At 36.8% G+C, this 23,599-nt stretch overlaps 1 protein-coding gene across 5 annotated transcripts in view; it reads right to left on the bottom strand.

The window, feature by feature from the left end:
- Window positions 1-20,507, bottom strand: part of SHPRH (SNF2 histone linker PHD RING helicase) — an 89,832-nt gene extending 69,325 nt beyond the window's left edge. For 2 of the 5 annotated variants that reach the window (XM_032407715.1, XM_032407716.1), the window contains exons 1-9: window positions 20,302-20,507; window positions 12,480-13,150; window positions 10,097-10,226; window positions 7,899-8,117; window positions 5,268-5,346; window positions 4,467-4,617; window positions 3,324-3,432; window positions 2,423-2,679; window positions 27-689 (exon numbers count right to left, since the gene is read on the bottom strand). In XM_032407715.1, the coding sequence (XP_032263606.1) occupies window positions 27-689; window positions 2,423-2,679; window positions 3,324-3,432; window positions 4,467-4,617; window positions 5,268-5,346; window positions 7,899-8,117; window positions 10,097-10,226; window positions 12,480-13,118 (2,247 nt within the window). In that variant the 5' untranslated portion in view covers window positions 13,119-13,150; window positions 20,302-20,507. Of the gene's footprint in view, window positions 1-26; window positions 690-2,422; window positions 2,680-3,323; window positions 3,433-4,466; window positions 4,618-5,267; window positions 5,347-7,898; window positions 8,118-10,096; window positions 10,227-12,479; window positions 13,151-19,781; window positions 19,873-19,892; window positions 20,256-20,301 lie in introns of those variants that run through there. The other 3 variants (XM_032407717.1, XM_032407718.1, XM_032407719.1) reach the window with 3 other exon arrangements.
- Window positions 20,508-23,599: the final 3,092 nt, after the last annotated feature.

The raw sequence follows: 23,599 nt of genomic DNA, 5'->3' as shown, positions 1-23,599 counted from the left end.
CCTTTCAAGAGCCCAAACTGCCTTACCAGGACTCGAAGAGATGACGACCTCACATGCCTGTTGATTTCGTCCACCCACTGATGACAGATGGAACTGGGTGAGATGATCAGAGTTGCTCTGGTTGATACCGGCTCCATCGCAACAAGGCAGTGGGGGCAGTAAAAAGGTTTAATCTTCAGATTCTTCTCTTCATAATTCACACATTTTGCATGTTGCCACAGGTGGCATTTCAGGCACTGAACACGAGGTTTACGGTCTACCTGGTCAAGTTCACCACATATGCACTCAAAGCGATAATCAGAGGAATTAGAGGGACTCATGACCGTAGACTGGGGCACGTCACCATCAGCAGAGTTTAGAGATTCAGCTTGGTCCTCTGCTGCATGTTCTTGCTTTCCTTCAAAGATACATGTACTTTTAGATGTGGTAACATCAGTAATTCCAGAGTCACTGGTAGCTGGACAGTGATCTTGTGAATTAAGATTGATGTTAGGCTGACCTTTTCCCTTTTTTGTGGATGGAACAGGCTTTTTCCTGAATTTACTCCGATTTTTCCGAGCCTTATAGTAATAATAGTAAGGATCATCATCATCATCATCAGATGTGTTTGAGGGCAAGTATTCAGAATCTGTGTCTTTGCTCCCTGATTTTCTGGATTCTTTCTGAATTTTCCTTGGACTCCCTACTGCCTATGAAAAATATTATTTAATTAATTTATTTCAATATAACTACATTTCTGAAATTAAATTCCCAACCTTATTTATGAGTTTCCATAAAAATCCAATCACCACTCTTTGCTATCATTTTTCCAGGGGCGAATCATTCCTGATCAGTGGCTTTCAATCTGCCCTCTATATGTACGTCTAAAAAGGAAGGCTCTACTACTATGTAAGTAAAATTTGAAGAGAATAAAAATTAGAAAGATATGGAGCTACTAATATTTTGACATTAACCTCTTATAATTTATAGTCTGTCTTAATCAATTAAAGACTAGTAATTTATAATACATAAATATACACACTAGGGCCATTATACACATACCAAATACTAATACATAGCATTTAAAGAAAGTGAAAACTAATCTACTAGTTACTGCAATTAGCAAATAAATTCCTTCTTTGTCCTTTCTGTGTCCCCTCCTGAAATTATTTACTGGATGCCAATTTTGTGCCAGGCATAATGTTAGATGCTGGGGATAGAAATATGAGGACTATTTAGCTCCTGGTCTCCAAGGGGGTCTGTTGGAAACGGAAGAACATAAAAAGTGAAATGATGGTACAGGAATGTGTAAGGGGGATATATAACAGAGGGGCTGTGATGGGGAGGTAGGTGCCCCTTTAATTTTTTTAAAGTTAGTTAGTTTATTTATTTATGGTAATCTCTATACCCAACGTGGGGCCTGAACTCATGATCCCCGAGATCAAGAGTCACATGCTGTTCTGACAGAGCCAGCCAAGTGCCCCCTTTACCTGATTTATGTATGCATAGCTATCGTAAGATGATGATATGGGAAAAATGAGAATTTACATAAAAAACTGAAAATGTATATAAAGAGCTAAGCAAATATAAGGTATCTGATATTTTTAAACTATAGAACAATGCCTGGGTGGCTCAGTCAGTTAAGTGTCTGCCTTCAGCTCAGGTCATGATCCCAGGGTCCTGGGATTGAGCCCCACATTGGGCTCCTTGCTCAGCAGGGAGCCTGCTTCTCCCTCTGCCTGCCGCTCTCCCTGCTTGTGCCCTCTCTTTCTCTAACAAATAAATAAAATCTTAAAAAAACAAACAAAGAACTATAGGACAGATTTTTTACCTGCTGACAACAGCATGATGAAAATAGAGTTGTTTTACTTACTTTTTCCTCTTTAAAAAATATATTCTTTTTTTAAAAGATTTTATTTATTTGAGAAATATATATATATATATATATTTTAAAGATTTTATTTATTTATTTGACAGAGAGAGAGCGAGAGCAGGAACACAAGCAGGGGGAGTGGGAGAGGGAGAAGCAGGCCTCCTGCTGAGCAAGGAGCCCAAAGCGGGACTTGATCCCAGGACCCTGCGATCATGACCTGAACCGAAGGCAGACGCTTAACGACTGAGCCACCCAGGTGCCTGAGAAATATATTCTTTAGAGTTATTTTAAACTTTGTAATATGCGTAACCCACTAATATAATTCACTCAGCAAATATTTATTGAGTATTTGCTATGGGCCAAGCACTCCTCTCTGCGTTTAGTAAACAAAATAATGTTTCTCCTCTGATGAAACTTATATTCACGAAGTAGAAAAGATAAGTCACAGCCATATGTGATTTTCTTGGTTTGTTTTTTACCTTCAGTCTCTAAGAGTCTCCGTATCAAGTGGGATCTGTCAATGCCTTCCATAAGGCATCCCATACAGCAACTTAACAAATGTTCTGTTACCTGCTTTTTTGTTTTATCATATATATCCTCTTCCTTGTAATTCTTCCCCAGTGTGAAAGTTCCAGAAAAACCATGGCCTTTGATCTGTTTCACAAGACCTTCAAAAATTAAACATTTCAGCATCCGTTTCAGAAGACTCCTGTTCCGCTGAACATCGTATCTATATATAGAACTGACATACTTATAGATGGAAAGGATGGACACTCCTTTTTTTCCATTCATTTCTTTCACAGCTGTCAGGATCATCACACGTGTAGCTACATGCAAAAGGATATACTAACTCAGTCAAAATAATTAAAATTAAAAAAAATAGAATGCAATTAATCTTAATATGCATTGAGAACTAAGTTAAGAAAAATAAAACAGATTTACTGAAGATATGTTGTCTGTATACCATCATTTTGAAGAATAATAAAAATTTATCTCAACACATTAATAAATTACTGTAATGGAAATAATTTAAGGAAGAATTACTCATTAATTTGTTAATCTTATAAAGCAACTATCATTAAAAATTGTATTTTAAAAAACCTCTCCCAATTATCTATGTATATGCTACCATTAGTAAGGGAAACATTCATTTGCTAGCAGAATCTGAAGTAGCTATGCTTGATAATAAACAAAGCCTGGTTTAAACTGTAAGATAAAGAAATTCAAATATAAAAGACTGAACAAGAACTAACTAGACTAAAAAAGATTGAAGCAATCAATTGAAAGAATAAACCTTTAGTTTTGTTAAGATAACATGACCTGTAATTGACTCCATTTATACAAAGCATAAACGACTATGAAAACAATTATCCGTAACAAGATAGCTCCATTTAAGGAATAAGAACTATAACAGATGACTGTATAAAGATGAGTGTAAAAAGGTATTTTCTTTAAGAGATTTCATACTTACGGGGGCACTGAACTTTTTCTTTTGGTTCAAATTCCATATTCTGGGTTTCTGTGTTTTTTACTTTTCCTCCAGAATAATGTGATGGAATGAAATAATTCACCACTTTTCCCTGATATAAACAACATTCAGTAGTCACACAGTGTTTTGCTTTCAGTAATTGGAGTTGCTTATTAAAATTAACCCTCCTTCTATTAAGGAGATGCAAGAGAGTTGTAAAAAATGATGAGAGAAAGAGCTAAAATGCTACTCATACATACAAACCTTATTTTTTTATCTCAGGGCTTACTGCTAGCCATCACTTTTTAAAATTTTACATATTATCTTAAATTACCTAAATGTTAAGTGTGGAACTTCTGAAATTAACTTTTAAAGCCTTGTTTAAATATGGAATTAATATAGAAGTTACCGACAGTTAACTGCTATATATTCCAACTCATTTTTTTTTTTTTAACAATGAAATAGATATTTTCTATTCCATACTCAAATCTACAAGGTTAACTTCGCAAACCTGACCCTATCAGAAGATCACATTATCACTAAAGTTGTGAGCACAGTGGGCCCTACCGGTAATCAATTATACCCTTAACTAGTGTGTTGATTTTAGATTTGGTTATTGGAAATTATGAGCTATGAGCTGCATTTGCCTCAGTGGAGCTGTTTTTTTTTTCCCCCCATAAACTCTAAAATTTGTATTTTTAAACATAATTATATTTTGGAACAAGGACTTAGAGTTTGATTCATTTAGCAATCCAATTACTAATTATTAGATTCTATGATTTACATATTTGTGATTTGTACAATTAAAAAAAAAATCACTCAAAAAAATTTAATGGTAATGTGGAGGCTTGTAGTACTGACCAAACATTTGAGGAAGTAACAGTACTTTGAGTTTCCCTGCCAACTAGAAGGAAGCTTGGTGACAGCATAACCCCATCCTACTTGGCCAACATCACTTACAAAAACCCTGCTAGGTCACAAACATCCTATTCTCTGTGCCCACTTGAAGTTAACTAATAACTTGTAAAAATCATTAGCCTCTGAGTAAACGGAGTTTTGGCTTAAGTGCCAAGCAAATGTTGGCCATACGATGCTTTTTGAGAACATATGTCCCCTGCTTTCTCAGCCCTACAGTACTCCTCCTACCTCAGGAAGAGTGAGAGCATCTTGTTTGACATCTTGCCGAGTATGTGTCAGAATCAGAGCCAAAACCTCCACTGTCTTTCCGAGACCCATCTCATCTGCTAAGATTCCACCAAGCAACTGTGGCCCAGCATTTGGGTAATCACGGATGATGCTAAAGGAAAAAACAAGAAAAACATATTACAGGAATGTAAGTAAAAATTATACTATTCCTAAAGAAAACTGGAAGAAATCCATAAAAGTCTAAGTTTTTTTTAAACTACATTTTAGGGTGAAACAATCTGAAACCCTAGGTCATGAATAAAAAACTGCCCGAGCTGACAACTAAGTCTGCAGAAACAGGAGTGATACTCGTAAATGCCCATCATTTTTTTCTCTTCTATAAATAACAGGAAGCATGTCTGCCTTCTTTTGTGTCTGTGAATAAAAAAGTAAGGAGGACAATAACTACCGATTCACCCATTATGTTATTATATTTAATGATTCCTAAGACTTTTATAATAGAAATTAACAAATTTAATGAAAATATAAAAATTGGCCAATACTAAAATTATAATCTCTTTAAATGTCAATAACTAAGCATCTTAAGTCTATCATATTGCATTCATTTACTGAAAAATGACAAGCACTATTAATTTCATGTTTGTCCTACCTATATAAATGGTAAAAATATGAAGTCTAACAAGACTTTAACTTAGTATTCCTTCTTAAAGTTACTGTCAAAGCTAAAGACATATGCTACCAATCTCATACAGGTTTTCATAATAATTATTTTTAACACCAAGCACATGAAGTTTGTCTTACCAGCCTGTATACGGATTGTAGTAGAGTTTCAAACCCTCAGATGTAACAATCTCACGCCATAAGAAGTGCAGGGCATTTTCTAAAGAAAAATATAACCATAAGAACAAGTTTGTTTGTCTTCCCTTCTGCCAGATAATCACATTAAAATAAAAATAAGTTAGCAGTAAGGATACCCTGGGAAGCCACATACACATGGGAAAAGGCTAGGATCTCATTCTTTTCTTCAGATATTATTCTTATGTTTATTCTTCCTTTACTTTGGACACCAATATTTTCTACATAAATAAGTGTTAAGTTAGAAAAACAAAGTGCAGCAAATCACAGAGGTTTAACAGGAAAAGAAAACTAGTACCTGTAACCAACTCCTACCCAATAAAGGAAAGTAGCTTATCCTTTATAAATCCTTCAAGAAGTTGCCTAGTTTTTTAATAAGTCAACAGACATATGCTAGTGGGCTAATACATTAACCTAAATCAGACCTAACCTTTTACATGGGTCTGAGAGTAGGAGGAAAGGCTTACTTAGCTGAGGAAAAAGTATTCTAAAACACTGAAGTACTGAGTGTATTTCAATCAAAATCTTTCACTATCCTTTCCCTTAAAATTTTAAGTTGTTTAAACCAAATGCCAAATTAGGAAGCATGTTTCTACCCACCAGTGAAACAGCAAGTAATTTTTCGTTGCCTTCTTTAGGGATTAATAGATGCACTAGGAATACAGATATATAGGGTTTATAAAATGAAAAAATTAAAAGATAAAAAGCTTCAATTTATGGGAGCCATAGGGAACATAACTATTAAATGATACATGGGATTTAGTCAAGAAAATCCATTCTGTGGAGAAAAAAGAATGCATTACTGATACATGCAGTGTGGTTGAATCTCAAAAACATGTTGAAAGAGCCGACTTCTCTCCTGCCTCAAGTGTCCATATTTTGCCATTCTATTGTTTCAAAAACAGGCAAAACTAATTTATGGTGGCAGTAGTTGCCTCCTGAAGGGGCTGAAGTAGGAGAACTGACTGGGCCACGAGGGAACTTTCTGGGGTGATGGAAATATTTCATGTCAGCACTGTAAGACAGATATAAAAGAAATAGGTAAAATCAACTTTGTCAATTTTATTTAGCTTACTATAACGAATATATTATCATTTCAATATGAAATCAATATAAAAATTATTAATGAGATATTTGGCATCCTTTTTTTGTACTATTTGAAATCTGGTATATATTTTAAACTTACAACACATAATTTGGACAGCCACTTCAAGTCTCAAGAGGCATGGGTGGCTACTGCCTTCTGAGAAAATCTAGTTCTATGTCTTAATTGGGTCACTGGTGACACAGACGCACAGATTTGTGCAAATTTATCAAACTGTGCCCTTAAGATCTGTGCATTTTATTGTAAGTTATACCTTAATAAAATTACTTAATTAAAGAAATGTTATTTCATTTTGGAGAAAAAAATAGTCCAGTCTGTGGGAAACTACAGAAACTACAAATTTCTCCAACGGATAAATTGTAAGAAAAAATACAGAACGTGAGGAGATAAAAATCTATGGATTACAGAAATTTAATAGACAACAACTAATTCCAATGTATGAACATTATTTGGTTTCAGATTTGAATAAACTGTAAGAGAGAAAGAGAAATAGAGAAACAGAAAGGGGAGAAGAAAAGAAGGGAGAGAGGGGAGAGATTTGGTGATATTAAGGAATTACTGGGTTTAAAAAGCCATTATTAAGATATGTATTTTATATCTGTTTAAAGGAACCTTTCTTTTAATAAAATAAACTGAAGTATTACCAGATTAAATGATATGATATGTGAAATTATTGCTTCAAAATAATTTAGAGTATGGGATGAGGGGGAGTGGGAAGAAATAATGTTGGCTATAAATGGATATTTATTTTCCAAAATTAAAAATTAAAAAAAAAATGAATTTTGTTGGATAAAAAAGTAGAAACTGGAACCTATGGGAGAAATAAGAGCTATCCATCATTAAAATAAATCTATACAGAAAGAGAGTTAAATAGTCAACATTTCACTTCCTAGAATCATGCAAAAATCTCACCTTGTGCCTATCTGTTTAAAGATAATGATAAAGAAGCAGCATAAATAACCCATAAATTTACTTCTACGAAGACTCTTAATAGATAACATTTTATTCTATTATTTAGTTTGTGGAGCAAAGAAAATAAATGCAAACCTAGGAGAATTAGTCACACATTAGTCTCCCACTTTTGTAAATTTGCTTTCTGTTGCTAATATTCATCATTACTGTGAAGCCTCTTGCAGACAGACGATTAACAAGATTCCCATCTGATCAGGTTCCAAAAGCAATTCTTAGTTGGAAAGGTATGTAGAAAATGTATAGTTTTTAAAAATTCCAATCAAGGCAGCCTTTATTTGGGCAGGAAAAATTAGTTCAAACACTTATAGATGAGGGAACCCACAAATGAATTTCTCTAGATTTCAATTTTAAAGAGTTTCTTAGACTATCATTTTGTTCACAGTAAAACCTATTTTATTTTATCTTTTCAATATGATTTGTTTAACAATGTCCCCCATCCTAACTATCTCTCACATAATCCCTCTGATCAATCTGTCTTTCTTTAAGCATCTTACACTTACCACTAGTAGGAGTGCTTCTGAAATGCTCTTGTTGTAGCATCCAATTGACAGCCTCTCTCTGGTACGGTCTCAACACAGGAATCAATGCAGGATGCTGGACATCCACTTGGATGGACTGTGTTTCTTGCTGGTGTGTTTGCTTCACAAACTGGTAGAGCTCATCAATGTCCTGTCCCTCTGGCTCACTCTCTGAATCTTCCTCATCCTCTTCCAACACATCTGCACATCCAACAATAAATGTACTCAAAACAACCCAATCCACCTTTTATAACTATAAGCAATTCTTATTCTAAGAACATATGCATTTTTCCATCTCTGGGGCCTTGCTCAGTGTGTTTTGGCACGGGCAGACCCTATCCTTAATTCTTCCCTGATCAAAAATCTACGTTTCAAAATAGTTCAACTTTTTCCATGGCATTTTCTTTTGTTTTCCCTGGTTAGAATTAATGTTCTTCCTCTGTGTTCATGTAATACTCTTCTACTTTGGATATAGTGATACACTGCAATCTGCCTGGCAGTGCAATCATTTATATGTATTCTTACCTTATGCACTGAACTGTTAGGCAAAGCCTGTCTTTTGTTTTTATAGCTCCTCAGAGCAGCTAGCACATGTTTTGCCCATTATAGATATTTAATAAACATTTGAATGTGACTATCTTTTGCAATTTATAAAAGGATAATTTATTTCACTTTTACATCTTAACATAAAAAAATTCATATGCAGACATAATTTTTCTATGTCTATTAAGACAAAGGTTGTTCCCATTTTATTTCTTATGCTAAAAAAGGATAGGCATTTGGTAGTAGCAGGAGCCAACTAGGAGACAAGTGCTTAAGCCATTAATACAAATTTGTAAAAAATATCAGATACAATTGTTGGGCACAACTGCCCTGTGGAAGAAGAACTGGTGCCTACTGTAACATGAAAAAAAATTCAAAATCTTGAATAAATGTACAAACCCATTTTAGCTTATGATTTATTTCTCAACTGTTCTCAAAAGGTCTATCCACTTTTACAGAACATACCTCACATGCCATAGAATGAAGACTGTACCACAAAATACATAATTTACTTTTTTCAATACAAAATATGCCACGAGATTTTCAAAATTTTATAATTTAAATAATTTATATTTATAAATTTATAATTTTTAAAATTTTATAATTAATGTCTATTTATATGTGTGGTTCTTTCAGACTTTTACTACAGTTGTGTAATCTAGTACTGATAACTCCATTGAAGTTTTCCTTTGAAATCCTTGACATTTTCCTTTGAAAAGTCCGACTTGTATTATTTTTAAAACGCAGAATAATTCTTACCATAACTTTAAAAATTCTAGATGTACTTAAAAGCATCCCTTCCAATTCTGAAACCAGAGATTTTCCTCCTTTGAAGTCTTCAACATGCAAAATGATTTACTTTTGTTAGTATTTTTTTTTTTTAATTAAGTAGGCTCCCTGTCCAACATGAGGCTTGCACTCATGACCCTGAGATCAAGAGTCACGTGCTCTATCAACTGAGTCAGCCAGGCACCCCTACTTTTATTAGTATTATGAAGCTTTGCAAAGCATGAAGAAACAACTCAACAGTCAAGCTCAGAGACTGATTTCCCAAATATTCCAGTATGAAATGTTCTGTAATTTGCACCTGAAATAATGCTGACCCACCATGAGCAGGGCTTGGAGAATTTGAGCCGTTTTTCCAGTAGTGTTGATGGGCTGCACCAAGCCATCCACACTCTCCCCTTGGGAACCAATGGCAGACAACTCTGAAGCTGCAGTCCTGACCAAGGATGCAACATCTTGCCAAGAAACAGTAGGAAAGTTAACTGGTCTTTATGGGAAGCAGGCTCTTGAGATTATTTGTCAGACTGCAAAGGAGAGGTGGAATAAAGCCAGCCAAGAATCTCTGGCCGTGACAAAATAAAAGCACAAGAATAATGCAAAAATTCCAATCAGCTCAGATCCCTTTAAATTCTATTGACTGCAAACATTTCTTGAGTACTTACTCTAAGCTAGGCACAGTATTTAGCAAAGAAAGACATGAATTAGTGGGGGCATTTCAGACATAGTTTTGTCACACAGTGCTTTCATAGAGACTGTTTAATTTTATTATGGTTTTATCGTTTTTCTGCTTGTTATGTATACGATTTGGGAAAAACCCACAACTCTTAAAGTAACAGCAATTTTTAATTTACCTGGAATAACAAAATTGTGTAACTTTTCCATCACTCTTTTCATGAGTTGATTGAATTTCTTCATTCTTGAATTTGCATCACTCAAAAAGTCAAGTTTTGCTAGGCCACCTTCCAAAAGATAAATTCCAACCTACAAAGAATTAATCAACATAGTTTTAATTGTACTAATACATTCTTTATGAGGACATGAAAAAAAACTTTTTTAACCATTACTGTTTCTAAATGTATTCACAGTATTTGCCCCACAAACATTAGACACATACCTACCAAATCTCCCTCACAAATTTTTACTTTCAATAACAAATTCATTCTACAAATGCAGTGCCTACTATGTGAGATGCACCATTCAAGTTGTTAGAAAAAAATACTTCCTAAACTGGGACTGAACCTGGGAGAATGTGATGAGAATACCAATCCCACCTACCAAGTCAATGATTTCCAAACTTGATGGGTATCAGAATAATCAGTGAAGTTGGTTAAAAATGCAGATTCCCCCAGAAGATTCTAACACACATGTCAGGATTCTTAAGCACAGTTAGGCCTGGGAATCCCTATTACTAGATCAAACACTAAAATGTATAGGAAAACAGATCCTGATTAATGTCATATATCTTGATTCTGGTAAAACAATGCAGTATGAAGTTCTGCAGTCAAAAGATTTGAAGTTGAATACTGGCATTGGTATCTAAGAGCTAAAAAAACCAGGCAAAGTAACTGATTTATTTTGACCCAAATGCTGTTATTTGCAAAATGGAGAGAAGCCTATATGAGATAGCCTTATAATACAATTTTAAAACTTCCTAATAGTAGATACTCAATAAATGCATTTTTCCTTCATTTTCCTATGTTATCCTGGACCTGATTCCGTAATCATGGAGAGGCTCGTATTCTTTTACTAAAGAACAAGAATCCAACCCAGCATTATACAGGAACGAGTAACAAAGAATCTATTTCATTATTATCTGTTCTCTGCCTTGTGTCCATCTAGAGTTAGCTTATTATAACAGCAATAAATGTTTAAATATTTATAAAAACTGGGATAAGAAAACAGAATGGATCAAGACTTGGTCTACAGAGAAGGTGGACAGAACAGATATACAAGCCATGAATTTTTACATACTTGCTATCACTGAGCCACAATTTTGGCATGCATGATCAACAAGGAGAGGGAATAAGGGGTTGCATAGTTTCATTCTCCAGGGAAGAATTAATTACAATCTAATGCTTCTAAATTTTCTCCATTCCTTTCATCAGTTCTGAAAGTGTACTAATACAATTGCTTTTTAATGTGAGAAAGACACACAAGACACGGTTTTCAATTGAACAAAAGTGAATTTAACATTTTAGAATTCTTTTCCTTTCAAGTTTTGGCATAAAGGCATATTAACCTGCTTCATAGTTTATAAAGGACATCTACTTACAGTTTCTCACCTGATTCTCAACATGACTGTATAAAGTAAAAAGAATGATTATTATTCACATTTTATACAGAAAGATGATGAAATTAGAGCATTTAAATGACTCACATAAAGTTACTTAGCTAGTAAATAGCAGAGCCTGAAATGAATTATAAATTTACTCATTCATTTGCTGAAAATCTGTTCAGTATCAGGGTTTTACTAGGCTGTGAAGATAAATGACTTCATAGTCTGCCGAAGGAGAAAAATCCAAAATATAAGTACATAAGTGGCCAAGGCAAAAATAAACGTGTATAGAGTATTAAGGAGAAAGGCATGTAATACCATCCATGAATTTTAAGAAAAGATCTCCCTAGAGAAGTAAACTCTGAGCTGAATATCAGAGAATGCCCAGGAGTTATTAGGGAAAAGGAAGGGAAAAATCCAGGCAGAGAACTGTGAAAACAAAAGCAAAGATGCAGAAATACGGCCAGAAAATATGCAGGAAATAAATCAATTTGGAATTTCTGGGACAAAATAAAAAGCAGAGTGATAAAAGATGAAGCTGGAGAAGTAGACAAGGACCTATCAAAGAAGGGAGTTATGTGCCAGATTATACTTGATTCTGCAGTGAATAACAGAATTCCATTTCATTCACATTATACCAATTCAGAGACAAAGCAGATGGAGTTGAAAAGATAAGCAGGGCAATGGTTAAGGGACTGCTACAAGAAGAGGGAGAGATGACAAGACATTGAGAGTAGAGCCAGAAAGGAGGAATCTGGGATATCTTGAAAAAGAACAGCCTGGAAATGATCAGCTATAGTATACATATTTTTGCAGTTACTGAAAGCCCAAAATAAAGTGCACTTCAAAACTTAATAACGAGAGGCTTATTTCTGGCTTTTTAGACCTTCCTTCTAAGTTAACTTCAAAATGGGACTGCCCAACGCAGAACCTTAAAAGACACCACAGAAATTGAGTACCTTGATCATGTGATTTCCTTCTGGTTTTTGGTAAAGTTTTATTCTTCTCTTCTTTTGTAACCACCCCAAATCTTCTAACATTTCACCACTGAAAGATGATTCCACTCGAATACCCTTTTCACAAATACTAATCGGCTCACTGAGTCCTTTTTCTTGTTTCTCTACATCTTCACGTTCTGAATTAACATAGATCAGGAAATGATTGCTTGACTCTGAACTCATCAATGTAAAACTCCTTTCAGAAAAATGTTCAATTAAACTCTGTTCGGGAAGAAGCTGAAGGGTTAATTCGCCCAGAAATGCCTTCCAAGAATTATCGAAGTCATAGGGAGAAATCACGATATTCAGCTTTACAGAGAAAGGTGACAAAATGCCACCAGTCTCTTCTTTATCGATTGATTTTGAGATGCTCACTGCCTCGGAACACCTCTTCTTATCTTTGTGAGCCACTTCTTCCTTTAGACTATCATCTAGGATGATACGGTGAGCAGAAGAGAAAACTGAACCCACAGAGGGGTGCTCATCATCAGTTAGGGTGAGAGGTTCATTCCTTCTGTCTTCATGCATATTCCAATGAAGCTGCTGTTGCTTTTCCTCATCGACTCTCACTGGAAGAGCACGTTTCCGCCGGCTACTCATTTTCAAGTTTTCTTGGTTGGGAAATATGAACTCTAGAAGACAAATGCAACAAGTAAGCTTTTCAAGAGAGGATTTTAGTATTAAAGTGCTCCCAGATGAATAATTCACCGTAACTAACAGCCCACACACGTAATATGAAATCTTAGAGAGGTACGTAAAGCAATGGTTAATTTTTTTTAAATAAGTCAAATACAGCTAAGGAACACACTGACCATAATCTCATGCATCACAGAAATTCTAATGGTCTTACTGGTCTTTCAGTGGATAAATTTAGTAAAGATAATGTGCTATATAAAATAAAATACATTCTAAAAATACATTTAATGAGCAGCATGACAGTAAGGTAAAATCTCCCAAATATCCTGGAAACGTGTGTTTGAAGAGTTTTAGTAACATTTAAACTCATATCATCACAACAAAAGTTCAATTTTGTTTTATAATCCCAAAGGGTTAACAAAACTTCACTTGACCCTTACACAGCTAAAAAATTCCTAAAAATATATTTTCTCTTTCAAAAGAAGAAAATGAAAATAAAGAACATATTTCTTTTTTGTGGGTTAGCAGAAACAAGAATAGGTGGGCAAGGAATAAAATGGTGATGGCAACCAGGGGAAATGGAGCAGAGACAATAAAAGAAGAAAGAAAAGAAAAAATGTAGGAAAAAAAGAGAAAGCTTTGTCATCTCAGAAGAGGAAACTGGTCTGACAGCAACCTATATTATGTAGGCCCCAACTACACTTTTCCCAAAATAATAGCCAATTCCTATATGAAACACACAACAACTCACAGAGATTAAAATCATAAGGTTGTAATGATAGTTTCATGCATATTCCACCTATTCCAATGATGTAGCTTGAAAGAAAAAAAAGGATGTATAAACAATTAAAATTTGGCTTCAGGGTAGTTTAAGGAATATTCTCAATTTGGAATTTTTATGGACTGGAAGATACAAGATGTCAAAATGTCAATTCCTAGATATTGATCTACAAAGTAACCCTATCCAAAATCCCAACAGCCTTTTTTTTCCTTCCAGAAACTGACAGGTGATTTTAAAATTTATATTAAAATGCTCAAGATCTAGAAGAGTCAAAATAATTTCAAAAAAGAAGAATAAAGTTGAAAGACTTATACTGACTCCAGGACTTACATTGATGGTAATTAAAACAGTATAATAATAATATACAGACAGACATAATAATCAAAACAGTGTGGTAATGGTATATGACAGACATATAGATCAATGTAACAAAATAGAGCATCCTGGAATAAACCCATACATGTATGGTCAATTGATTTTTTTTAGAGATTTATTTATTTATTTTAGAGAGCGAGAGTGAGCGAGTGGTGGTGGGGCGAATGTGGAGGGTGGAAGGGGCAGAGGGGGAGAATCTCAAGTAGACTCCCCGCTGAGCAGGGAGCCCCACTTAAGGGCTTGATCTCAGGACACATGAGATCATGACCTGAGCCAAAGCCAAGAGTCAAATGTTTTAACTGACTGATCCACCCAGGCACCTGGTCAATTAATTTCTGAAAGAAATTCAAAGGCAGTCAATGGGCAAAAATATCTTTTTCAATAAACAGGTAGCCATATGCAAGAAAATGAACCTTGAGCTTTACCTCCTACCACATATAAAAATTAACTTGAAATAGGTCATAAACTGAAATACAAAAGCTAAAACTATAAAACTTCTAGAAGAAAAGAGAGAAACTATAAGTGACATTAAATTAGGCAAAAAAAAAATTTAAATAGGGCACAAAAAGCAGAGAATATAAAAAATTGATAAAGTTTCAACAGAATTACATATTTTGGCACTTCAAAAGATACTGTTACAGAAAGGAGAGGGGAAGCAAGATGGGACACAGTATTAGTAAAATGAGTATCTGATGAAGGATTTGTATGTGGAATAGAAAAAAAAACTTTCACAAATCAGTAGTAAGACAACCTTATGAAAAAATGGAAAAAATTCTGAACACACACTTTACCAAAGATGATCTGCAAGTGCCAAATAAGCACATGAAAATATCTTCACCATCATCAGTCATTAAAGCAATGCAAATTCAACCTACAATCCACAAAGGGAAACTATGTATGCACTAGAATGGTTAAACTTTAAAAGACTGAAGAGGAAGAGCATCTAAAACTGAATTTTCAAACATCAGGAAAAGTATGTCAATTTCTTACAAAATTAAATACAAACTTTCTGTGCAGCCTACTAATCCTACCCCTAGATATTTACCAAAGAGAAATAAAAACATAGATTCACAAAAAAGATTTAAGCTTGAATGTTAATAGCAGTTTTAACAAAAGTTAAAAATTGGAAACAACCCAAGTGTCCATTACCTGGTAAATGGATAAACAGGTGGGATACTTCTCCATGATAAACTACTGATACAACATACAACGACATGGATGAATTTTTAAAGTACTATGCTAAGTGAAGGAAGCCAGATGTGTAAGACCATAGACCATATGATTCTATTTACATGAAATCCTAGAAAAGGCAAAAACCTACTGATAGAAGGCTGATGAGTCGTTACTAGGGGTGAGGAAGTGGGAAGAGGCAGACTGATAGCAAGGAGCAGGAGGGAAAGCTTTGGGGTGACAGAAATGTTCAACTGGTGTTTACGTGATTGTATATACTTGTCAAAACTCATCAAATTATACACTTAAAATTGTTGGATTTTACTGTATGTAAATTATACCTTAATAAAGCTGATTTTAAAAAAAAAAGTAGATGCAGAAAAGATTTAAAATTATAAGAGAATGGGCCACCTGGGTGGCTCAGGTCATGATCCCAGGGTCTTGGGATGGAGACAAGCCCACGTTGGGCTCCCTGCTCCGCGAGAAGTCTGTTTCTCCCTCTGCCTCTGCCCCCAGCTTGTGTTCTCTCTCTCTCTCAAATAAATAACTAAAATCTTAAAAAAAAATAAAATTGTAAGAGAATATTAGAAACAGCCCTATTCTAATAAACTTGAAAAATCTAAATAAAATGAGCAATTTACTGGCAAAATATAAATGAATAAAATTTATTTTCTTAGTAGCCACAATGCATGTGGCTTTTTAACTTTAAATAAGTAAGATTAAATAACATCATAAACTCAGCTCCTCAGTCTTACTAGCCACACTTTAAATGCTCAACAGCCGTATGTGACTAGGGGCTACTATACTAGGCAGTGCAAATATAAAACATTCTCCAAACTGCAAAAAGGGTTTTAAGTAGTGCTGGTCTGAGTCAATCATGAGAATTCAGTTTCCTTAGCCAGTGCCTGCTTTATGAATGTGCAGGTAATAAACTATAAACAATCTCTTACTATGGTTAACTATAAGCATCTTATCTCCTCTATTATCTTGGGAGAATATAACAGGAGGCCCCTAATAACCTATGTGTTTATCTTTTCCCAATTCTCATCAGAATATAGGCTAGAATACTGGAATTTGGTCATTCTGCTAGAACTTTGTAAAGTTCAGCTATATCAGCTTATTAGTTAACTATGGCTACAAATATGCTGTGTAACATACCACTCCAAAACTCAAAGTTTTGAGATAGCAATCATTTATTCTCTCATAGATCTGCAGATTAGCTGAGGGTTGGCTGATCTAGCCTACGTTTCTGGAGGAGCAGTTCAGCTCTGCTTAATGTAGTTCTCATCCTCCTAGGACCAGCAAAGCAACCCACACATGTACTTATCACCATGGCTGAGGTGTAACAGTGTAAATCCAATCACACAAGTACTTTTCAAAGTGTGGTCACAGCAAAAGCACAACGTTCCACGAGCTAAAGCAAGTCACATAAATGGACCCAAAGTGAAGAGGTAGGGAAATGTCCCATACTTCTCTACTGGGTAGAACTGCTTATGGCAGGGGCGCCTGGGTGGCTCAGTTGTTAAGAGTCTGCCTTTGGCTCAGGTCATGATCCCAGGGTCCTGGGATCGAGCCCCACATCAGGATCCCTGCTCAGTGGGAAGCCTGCTTCTCCTCTCCCACTCCCCCTGCTTGTGTTCCCTCTCTCGCTCTCTCTCTCTGTCAAAAAATAAATAAAATCTTAAAAAAAAAAAAAGACAAGAGGTAGGGGTCACATTATGGTTGGTCTTATTACACCAACCATAATATTAAATTAATATTAATAACATGGTAATTATGGAATTGTGAACTCTAAAAGCCCCCAAAGCAACTGGCTATAGAGTCTCACATCTGCAAAGCAATGTGGCTTACAGGAGAAAAGATTCTAATTCTAGCTTTGGCATTTACTAACTGTGTGGCACAGGAATAGTTAACCTCTCTGTGCTAGTTTTCTCATTTCAAAATGGGGATTAGAAATAATCTACGTGCAATAGTACAGTTAACAGAAATTTAGCATATATTCAGTGAGTGGTAGCTGCTATCACCATCATCCTCGCAATTATACATTATATATTATAATAACCAAACTTTAATGTGGCAGGATGGAGGACCATATATCTGTGTGTCTCAAACTTGACTGCACATTAGAATCATCTGGGGGAACTTAAAAAAATCCTGATGCCCAGGTACTACCCCAGCCAATTAAACCAGAACTGAACATACATCCATGATTAAAAAAAAAAAAAAAATCTCGGAAGGGAGGGAAAAAATGAAACAAGACGAAACCAGAGAGGGAGACAAACCATAAGAGACTCTTAACCTCAGGAAACAAACTGAGGGTTGCTGGAGGGGAGGAAGGTGGGAGGGATGGGGTGGCTAGGTGATGGACATCGGGGAGGGTATGTACTATGGTGAGCGCTGTGAATTGTGTAAGACTGATGAATCACAGACCTGTACCCCTTAAACAAATAATACATTATATGTTAATAAAAAAATTAAACACACACACACACACAAATCTCATTCTGACTGACTCTTTTCTTAAGGGATTTCTATCCAGGGATAACTTCTTGAACCAAGAAGAGATTACTTAATCAAAACTACTTATAACTATAATGTTAATTGGCAACTAATAAGTCAAGTACTAGCAAAATTCTATCTATTTCTAATCATACTCCAAACCCTTCTCCTGGTTTTCTTCATACCACATGAGTCCCCCTTTTGGTCATTCTACTTCTTATTAGGAATAGTATCAGAATTCAGTGAAACATGATTATTTGCAGTTTTAAAACATGGACCACATTTTAATTGTCCTTCCTACATTTAAATGTAAAAAGCCTTTTGCTTGAAATGCCCTTTCACACTTTTCTGCCTGGTGCTGCCCCAACCTTCCCCAGGAAACCTTCCATGACCAGGCATGCTGAGTTAAGGGCCATTCCTCCTTCATTCCAACTGTATGACTTTGAAGGCCATGAAAGCTGGGCAGGAACAGTATCCTATTCACCATTGCACCCCCAATGCCAGGTCAGTGCCAAGATGGAAATGACATACAAAATAAGGTGAAACAAATATCTCTAACTCCCCAAATACCTAATACCCTGCCTCTTTTTAAGTACCACATTTCTTTTTAGACAAGAGTCTCTTAACCACATTTGAGAAGATTACACGTAATGTAAAACTAAGCTTTACTATTTCTGGCCCTGAATGAGACAGAGAAAACTGACTGACCCATATCTTCAACAGAAAACAAAGACAGGTTGTTAGAAAAATAACATAAAATGTTAAGTTACTAAGACAATATAACAAATGATTACCAATTAAACTTAGATTCAGATTTTTTCCCCCCCAAATTATTATCTCTTCATAAAAAAGACACACACAAATCCTGACTTACAACAAATCCATGGTAGGCCTGGATTTTGAATTTAGGAACAATAAGAAGTATACACTTGCCATACTGCTGCCCAAGGTGAGCCTTATGCAAGCAAAGCCCAATCATTACGGATTAGTGAAAACCTCCTAATGATCTAGCATTACCACAATCTTTCTGTAGTAATAACTTTGCAAGATGAGCGTGTTTTCTTCTATTGAACCCCAAAATATGTTATATAAACTTTAAAAATGCCCTCAAAAGAAGTAAAAAAAAAGCCAGCACATTGTTTCCCCAAATCTTTGTAGCCTGAACTCTTAATAAAAGTTTTGTTTTAATAATTCTGCAAGTGCAGTTCTTAGGCTTGGGCAAATAAAACAGTAGCATCTTTCAAAAGTAAACTATTTTATTCTTAACTGCTAGCTTATTGGCTAACTCGACCTGGGAAGCTCTAGGAAGGAAAGGTTATCCAATACAGGCACACTTCTCTCACCGATGCTCAATAATACTCAGTTTCTAGCATGGTTTCTGATCATAAACCAATGAGCCTTTCTGGTGACAGTACAGATACTATGGACCATTTCTATTCATGGGAATTTCAAGTCTTGCTACCACCCAAGAAAATAATTTTAAATAGCTGTAATGACTTTAAAAATATTTTATTTTGTTCAGTTAAAGCGTTAAGATAATTTAAATACAAGTAGGAAAACATCAAACATCTAGTATTTCTACCTCCTGGGTCATGTAAAGTCACTTAGAAAAAAGGCACGAGCTTAATGGCCAGTAATTAATAGTACTGTATCTGAAAGAGACAGTCAATCGTCAAGTAACACGTCTTTGTTCATAAACCGAGTAACGACCACGGAGTCAAAATGTACAACCTACAAGGATGGTTTTGAGAACGAACGTAACCAATCTCACTCCAAAGGTAACTGAGAACTTTCAGACTAACTTGGAAGCCTCGTCTCCGCTTTACCACATTACAACCCCGCGCACCAAGAAGCTAGGCAGCTGCCCAGATCCAGCCTCCGGGGGCGTGTGTGTGACGAACGGTGATACCCACTCGGTTTTCTTCCGAAACTCAAAAGCGGTTCACGGAGTCAGAGCTGGGCTGTCAGCGCCAGATCGCTCCCAGCAGGCCGGGCAAACAAGCTACCCGCGAGGCCGAGGAGCGCGACGACAGTCCCTCGGACGCTCGATCTAATCGCCACAGGCCCCAGCTCCCGGGAGAGAAGCACAGACTACTTTCCCACGGCCCTTTCTTCTCCCGGGGGGGCCGTGGCGGTCCAGAGGCCCCCAAGTCTGGGATGGGAAAGGGTCGGGGAAACTCGCTCTGCGTCTCCCTCTCAGCCCTTTAGCTTCCTGGGCTCCGGAACAACCGAGTCTTCCCTCCTTGGGACCTCCGTCTCCGTGTGGAGACGTCTTCGGTCCGTGACCTCTGACCCCTGACCCTCCCTCACCCAAGCGCCTACCTAGGCTGGTACTCCAAGCCTCTTGAGCCTCTCTGCACCAAGGTCCTGGGCTCTTCTAAAGCCCCCGCAGGTCCCGGGCACGCATCCGCCACCCACCGAACACCCGCCTGATATGGGCACGCGCGCTTTATGCTGGTTTGTGTTGGGGTTCCCGGGGGGCCCAGAAACCACAGCTCCCAGCTCCCGGGTGCGCGCTGGAGCGTGGGGTCAAGGTGAACGCGCACGTCGGAGCGCCCCGCCCCCTTTTCCCGGCAATGGCTTCATAAGTCTCTTCTGCGCAAGTCCACACAGTTAAAGTCTATCGGAGGATACAGTTGGAATCTCGCGATAGCGCTGCTCCACGACATTAAGAGTACAGGATTGGCTGGAAGCTCTAAGGAGGAGGCGGGGGTCTAAGTAGATATTAGGTGTGGGACGAGCTCCCCAGAAGGGGCGGAACTCCGCTTGAAGCGAGTGGTGGGAGGGGTTGGTGGTTTTAGGGAACAGGCGGAAGAGAGTTTTGCCGACGCACCTTTTTTATTACTTAAAAGTAGCCGCTAACTGGGTACGGATGAAGCTTATCTCCCTCAGAGAAGTTATTTTAAAAAGACTTTTCAGGGAAATGTGAGTAAACAGTTTACGAGGAGAGAGGAGGAGAGAAAAACTACATGTATTGTGCTGAGACTGGCCTTCCAATATCTTTTTTTTTTCCCTCGCTGAGAGGTAGCCTCTTTCTCATGAATGGAGAGTTACGTTTAGTTAACTTTGGGATAACTCTGAGAGGCTTCAGGGCCAAAAACTTGTAAAATGACCCCCAGGAAACATCAGGCACTCAATGATTAATGAGGACCTAATAAGGATTCAGCATTATGCTGAAAAGGGGTTTCTCGGCTTGTGTGATCTCAGAAGCACAAAAGTAAGTTCTTGCCTAAGAGAACATCCGTTGTAGTTGCAGAGACAGTTCAAAGTGGTCCATATCCTAACCAATACAGAACTTCATCACAGACCTCTAAGCCTGAAAAAAGCCATTTACATAAACTAAACCCTGTAAGATTTGGTGGAAATCAGTTATCTTATCCCAGGTTTCATAAGGCAAGTTTAAAAAGTAGTACTAATGCTGGAGCAATGGGCAAGCAGAGTTCTTCAAGGGAGAACCGATCATGTTAGTAAGTACAAGAGATGGACCCTTTCTATTGGAAGTGCAATTTGAAAAGCCTTTAAATGTATATTGAGCTGTAAAAGGTTATCTTTGATAGTTCATGTCACTTCTTACCATTGGAGCAGAGAATTAAGCTCATAGTTTGACTGAGTCCAGCTGGTGCCAGACAAAAATATTTAAAAATAAACACAGCATTGTTTCATCTTCCTTCACCTTAATTGGGGTAATTAATCTCTATAGACATAATTATTGTTAGCCTATGCAAAATAGTAAACTACAGATGCAGTTGTAAGTGTGCAGAGATGCAATTTCAACTATAGAGATGGAATTCCATTTACTGTGACTGTACTTACAGTACTTCCTCTTGAATATTCCAATGGTGTGTTCAGTCCTATATTTGCAGAGTGAGTGCCCCGTATATTCTTTGAAAAATTTCTCTATGGAGTAATGTGTTTCAATGTTAGAATAACCAGAGCTAATTTTAGAAAACATGGTTCATTTTTGCACCTAAGCTCTCTGGAAGCTCCCAGCTGTGAAACACCTGTTAGCCCCTGACAAAACTGAGTTCATCCATCTATTAGATCCTAATGATCTAATACCATTTCACAAGTATAACCAAGAAATAAACTAATAAGTGAACCACCCAGTGTTCATAGAGTTCAACTGCTTCATCTTAAAACTATAAATGTGATGAGAGTCAGACCACTTGTTCCCGAGTGGTCTCACTAGGCCAAAGCTATACATCCAGTTCCTTTCGGGAAAAGTAGCTTTATTATAGCTGCACCCTAACTCAAGTCATCTTTTTGGAAGTGAAGAAGTTGTTCTTAAGGAGGAGGAGCTGGTTGAGAGAGAATAGGTGAATTAATGCAAATTTAACTCCCTTTCTGGGTAGAAACAGGATAACTGATGATAAATGAGTAGAACTTTCTGTTTTGCAAAGCCCTTTCATGTTCATTTTTTTATTTGATTCTTAAAATGATAATGTGAGATATTTAAAATTCTCATTTTACAGAAGAGGACTCTGAGAGTCAGAGAAATTTGATGATTGGCCACTGTTCAGCTCTGAGAGACAAGAGGACATAGAACTCCTCTTGACTACTCTTTTTAGGCTGTTGCCTCTTATTACTAAGTCATGTATTTGTCTACCAAATAAAAATAAGCAATTTATCACCAAACTTCCTAGGTTGGCATGGGAAAAATGAAGGCAAAAAGTTTGTAATTATTTGGTGACACAGGGCTGTGTATATCAACAATAAGGATCAGTCAGGTCCAGGACTGTTATTTCCTTAATAGAACATTGATAAAATTGCTTCGGAAGTTTAGTCCATATTCTACTTACTTTTTGCTCTCTAAAAGTGAAAATGATGGCCACTCAGTATGACTGAGGCTTGCCAAAGATGACTCTTCGTTGCCATTTCCTCTACTACCAACTTGTCTTGGGACTGCTTTTTCTCCTCCTGACAAAAATGAAAATATTAGAGTAAAAGTCATTATTCCAGAGTGAATTGCAATGCCCAAAGCCATTGTTAAAATGTGTGTAGTTTTAACAGAGAGTGGAAGAAAGAAACACAGTCTTTTTTTTTTTTAAAGATTTTATTTATTTATTTGACAGAGACACAGCGAGAGAGGGAACATAAGCAGGGGGAGTGGGAGAGGGAGAAGCAGGCTTCCCGCCGAGCAGAGAGCCCGATGTGGGGCTCGATCCCAGGACCCTGGGATCATGACCTGAGCCGAAGGCAGACGCTTAACGACTGAGCCACCCAGGTGCCCAAGAAACACAGTCTTAACAAAATTGGTGCTGGCAGGGGTGATGAGCTGCGCATGAGGGAGTGATGCCAACTGGTATCAAAGGGATTGGGCATGCTTTGCTGTAGCATGAGTAGGATATGTTGAGGGGCAGGAGGTGTGTGACCCAAACACAAATCTTCATGGATTTTCCTCAGGATAGCTGTGGATAGGTTTAATTATTTAATTTTCAATTTAATTTTTCCATGGTGATTTGCAGGTTTCTCCTGCTGCAAACTCAACCTGAAAACTGAAAATTCAAGCTGTGTCCCTTCTGCCTCTCACAACTTGTAAGGCAAAATTTATAATCTGTACACAAAATGCTGCATTGGACATGAATTTATGACATAAGGAGAAGGTAATTCACCATTTCTT

This window comes from Phoca vitulina, unplaced genomic scaffold (assembly GCF_004348235.1).
Source record: "Phoca vitulina isolate PV1807 unplaced genomic scaffold, GSC_HSeal_1.0 scaffold9, whole genome shotgun sequence".
NCBI lineage: Eukaryota > Metazoa > Chordata > Mammalia > Carnivora > Phocidae > Phoca > Phoca vitulina.
This window is presented reverse-complemented; position numbering and strand designations above follow the sequence as displayed.